General features: G+C 41.6%; 1 protein-coding gene across 1 annotated transcript; it reads right to left on the bottom strand.

Moving 5' to 3' along the window:
* Window positions 1-1,977: 1,977 nt before the first annotated feature.
* Window positions 1,978-2,913, bottom strand: LOC101526818 (olfactory receptor 10J4). Its single transcript, XM_004589062.2, has one exon. It carries the CDS (start codon window positions 2,911-2,913, stop codon window positions 1,978-1,980), a length of 936 nt encoding a protein of 311 aa, XP_004589119.2.
* Window positions 2,914-4,350: the final 1,437 nt, after the last annotated feature.

Here is a 4,350-nt window from a genome sequence, read left to right as displayed (position 1 = left end):
CTCATGTTGGTATTCTGGTTTTGCCAGACACCAGCTGTGTGCCTTTTCCTCAATCAGGTCTCAGTTTCCTCATCTGTAACATGAGAATATTAAAATACCTATCACATTGGATTGTAATGAGACTTGGCTGACTAGTGTTTAACCTAATGCCCATTGTCAATGATTCACTCAGTAAAAGCACCAAAGGAAGATGTGACAAAGCTGGCAAGCAACAGAGTAACAAAAGAAAAGGAGATACATGGGCTGACTGCTGATGTTAATTCTATTTTGGCTGTCAAAGCTGTTGATATTCCTTCTTGTTTTCAATAAGCAATTATTGACCATCTATACGTACTGTGTAATAGGCACATCTAAGAGTAACACATGGAAAGAGAACACAGAGAGCAAGCCTTAATGATTATTCAATAAATACAGATACTATCTTGGCTAGTCTTTGTTCCCTAAAAAGCAGAGCCTGAATAATCAGGGACTCAATACAAGTGACTGGTTAAAGGAACAATATCAAACAAAAGGGAATGAGATAAGCAGGATGGAACAGAGAAGAGTTAAGCATAAATGTGGCCATTCCTGAAGGTTAACTTGAGACTGAGTAGAGGATTCTAGAGTTTTACCTGAACATTGGTCCAAACGTAAGGCCAGGTGAATGGCACCACTCACCCACTGATTTAAAATGGCTTAAAATGTCGATCATTCTGATATTATACCAGCTCTGACTTCGGACCAGAAATGGTCTCCCCAAGAAACTGTTCAACCCATCTGGACAATAAGTAGCTGGACTCCATGCTTGGTATATGTTTGCAAGGAAAGAATCTTGATTGAATTTGAACTGTAATACTGCATCAAGGTGGAGGAATCCACCAGGGGGGAGGGGAGGGGGAGGAGGGGTGGGGGGATTCCCAGAGCCTATGAAACTGTCACATAATGCAAAATATTAATAAAGATAAAAAAATGTCGATCATTCTACTGCAGTGCATGTTGTGTTTGATCTTAGTGGATTTTCATCAAATTTGGTAAACCCATCTGTCTGGCTTGGCAAATGTATGGATCTCTCTCTCTCTCTCGGTTAATATCTTCTTTTATTGTTTAATTCTTTCCCTATGGTCCTGTGTCATTAAGATATTCATTGTGGTTTGTCTTTGCAGGGTGAGAAATGCAATACCTTGGATCTCTTTCAGCCAATTCTTCATAGAAGATAGCAGCTGTGAGCAGTTAACATTTCAACCTTCCCATCAGCTGGGAATGGGTGTGCAGCCCAGCAGAGGGCATCAGAGCAGAGCAATAGCAGATTCCATCATCCTCTCCCAGGCATCTGGGGAGGGGGAAAGAGGTTGAAAGATGGAAGCTTTCCTTCCAGTAAGAAGGGAAGACATTTTTACTGTTGTTGCTTCAGCTGTCTGAAAGACAAACTTTTCAATCAGTTTATAAACTGGCTATCAGAGCTTGTGTCTGACAGATGTCTAGGGTTTATGCATGTTGTAACAGGCACGAGGTAAATAATTAATGGTGTGGATTGTTTATTGTTGTTGTTAATTGTAGTATAAAGTGTAGCACTGGGAGTGTCATGTATACAAAGTGAAGGGTTTGTCATTTCAGAGCTCTGATTTTCAAGCCAAGGCCAGATTCAGCATACATAAATGCCTGTGATATGATACTATATATTCTTTACAGTCTGCCTGCTGGTTTATAATACCTTATGCCCTGAGTAACAGGAATAATGTCTAAGATTACACTACAGTGCATAGATAATGCTTTATCTTACTTGATTTATGTCAAGTTTGATAAACCCATCTGTCTGGCTTGGCAAAATCCAACCACCTCTTACATCATGAATATTTTCCTTCTTTGTTTCATTTTATCCCCTCTTGCTCCCACATTAGACACCTGGTATCTTCATAGTATCTGTTATCTTACTAACTCCCACACTATGTCAGCTCACTGCACGTTTTTCATTTCACCATTACTGAGACTGACTGTCATCTAAGAGAAGGTTTTCTTGCCCAAAGCTCTAAGCAAGGAGTCCTTGACCTCTTTGTTCCTCAGGCTGTATACAACAGGATTCAACAGGGGAGTGATGACCGTATATGTCACACTGATGAGCCTGTCCTGCAGGGAATTCTGGGATTTGGGTTTTAGGTAGATGAAGGAGGTACAGCCATAGTGGATGATGACCACTGTGAGGTGTGAGGCACAAGTGGTGAAGGCCTTCTTCCGGCCTTCAGCAGATGCCATCTTGAGGATGGTGGTGACAATCAGAACATAGGAGATGAAGATCAAGATCATGGGCAGAACGAGGACACAGAGGCTGATGAGCAAAGTGATAAATTCCTTGATGGTAGTGTCAGCACAAGCCAGCTTCATTAGGGGCCGGATGTCACAAAAGAAATGGGAGATGACATTGGCTTCACAGAAGGGCAGAGTGAACACAGAAGATACCTGAATGATGGCTGTGCTCAGTCCGATGCCCCAGGACCCACTTGCCAGTTGTATGCATGCCTTTTTGCCCATGAGGACTGAATAACGTAGAGGGTTACAGATGGCCACATAGCGGTCATACCCCATGGCTGTGAGCAGGAAGCAGTTGTTGATGCCAAAGGTGAGGTAGAAGAAGAGCTGAGTGGCACACTCAGGGATGGAGATGCCTTGTTGTGGGTCGAGGAGACTGGACAGCATTCGGGGGATGATGGCCACGGTATAACAGGTCTCAGAAATGGATAAAACACTTAGGAAGAAGTACATGGGCGTGTGAAGTTGGTGGTTCAGGTGAATAATTGTCAAGATGATAGCATTGCTAGCGAGAGTTAGCAGATACAATATAAAAAATACCACAAAGAGGATGAGTCTGTGATGCCACCCAAAAATGGAGAAACCTTCAAAGGTAAAATTTGTCACCACTGTGAAATTGGGTCTTGGCATTGAGGAGAACCTGAGCCTGGAAGAGATGAAGTGGGAAAATTAACTCTTCATGGTAATTATCAGTCATGCACACGGACTGAAAAATAGTGTAGTTCTTAGTTTCATAAACTTGTCATTCAAACACTGGCTAAGTGCTCAAAGATCTCCCAAGTTCTAAGAGCCTCAGGACTGGCAGAAGATGTAGTGAGAGGCAGAGAGAGAGTAAATACGTAAAAAGAGTATCAAACTCCTAATCAGCTTTGATAGAAGTAAATATAGACCAAAGAATCCACTAAAATCATTGTGTTCAACTGTGGATTTCCTCGCAAACTCACCTTGCTTAAACCAGCAATACCTATTTCTGTGTTAGAGGCCCAGTGCTAAGGATAAACCTAACATGTACATTAGTTGAGCCAGGTACAGAGCTGTGAGAAGCACACTTCTGGGAATCGAGACACGGCCTCTATGCCCAGTTCAAAGTCAGAGCTGTTGGGGCTGGTGTCATGGTGTAACAGGCAGTGCAGTGGTCTGCAATGTTGGCATTATTTAAAGGTGCTGGTTTGAGTACCAACTGATCCACTTTTGATCTGGCTCTCTGTTAATGGCCTGCAAAAGTAGCAGAAGATGGCTCAAGTACATGGGCTCCTGCACGCATCTGATAGACCCAGATAAAGCTCCTAGCTCCTGGCCTCAGACTAGCCTGGCTCTGATTTTGTTGAGTAAACTAGCCATTTGGGGAGCAAATTAGAGGATGGAAGCTATCTTGCCCCCCCCTCTAAAATTCAGCCTTTCAAATAAGTAAATAAATGAAAAATAAGCAGAGTCAAAGTCACTAAGGTCTAAAATAAGTCAGTAAGAGGAGACACTGATTTTTTTTTTCCTTTAGATGAGTTTAGTGTGTGAACTCATAGTCATCTTTGGTCCAGAACTAACTTTCCTTTTAGTCCTGATTCCTTCTTACAGTCGCCAAACACCGTTTTAAAACCTGAGCCATTTTTCTTCTGTATGGAGGGTGGTTTCTGCTTCTATTATTTACTCTCCAGTTAAGAGCAATAAAATCTCTGAAAATCAGGAATACTAATAACTGTACAACAGTGGCAAAAAAAAGGAAAGAAAAGAAAAATAGCTCAACAAAATATTTGAGCTTATAAAAGTCTCTGGCTTTAACCCCAGTTTAAATGGAGAGAAGCCTGGCTTTCTTTGCTTATTCCATTTGTCTCCATTTACTCAGCTATCAAATGGAGAAAAGATTATCCACCCAATCACGTTGCTATGGAGATTATATGAATTACTGTATATGAATTGCCAAGCTCAGTTCTCAATACAAAACAGGTAAATAATGCATTCATCTTTTTTTTCCATCTCTTCATCTGACCTCCTCATTCTCACTTCCCATGTTCCTAGGATCTAAACTTTTTGGGGAGCCTCCAAAACACACACATACATACACACACTTTC

This window comes from Ochotona princeps, chromosome 2 (genome assembly GCF_030435755.1).
Source record: "Ochotona princeps isolate mOchPri1 chromosome 2, mOchPri1.hap1, whole genome shotgun sequence".
NCBI lineage: Eukaryota > Metazoa > Chordata > Mammalia > Lagomorpha > Ochotonidae > Ochotona > Ochotona princeps.
This window is presented reverse-complemented; position numbering and strand designations above follow the sequence as displayed.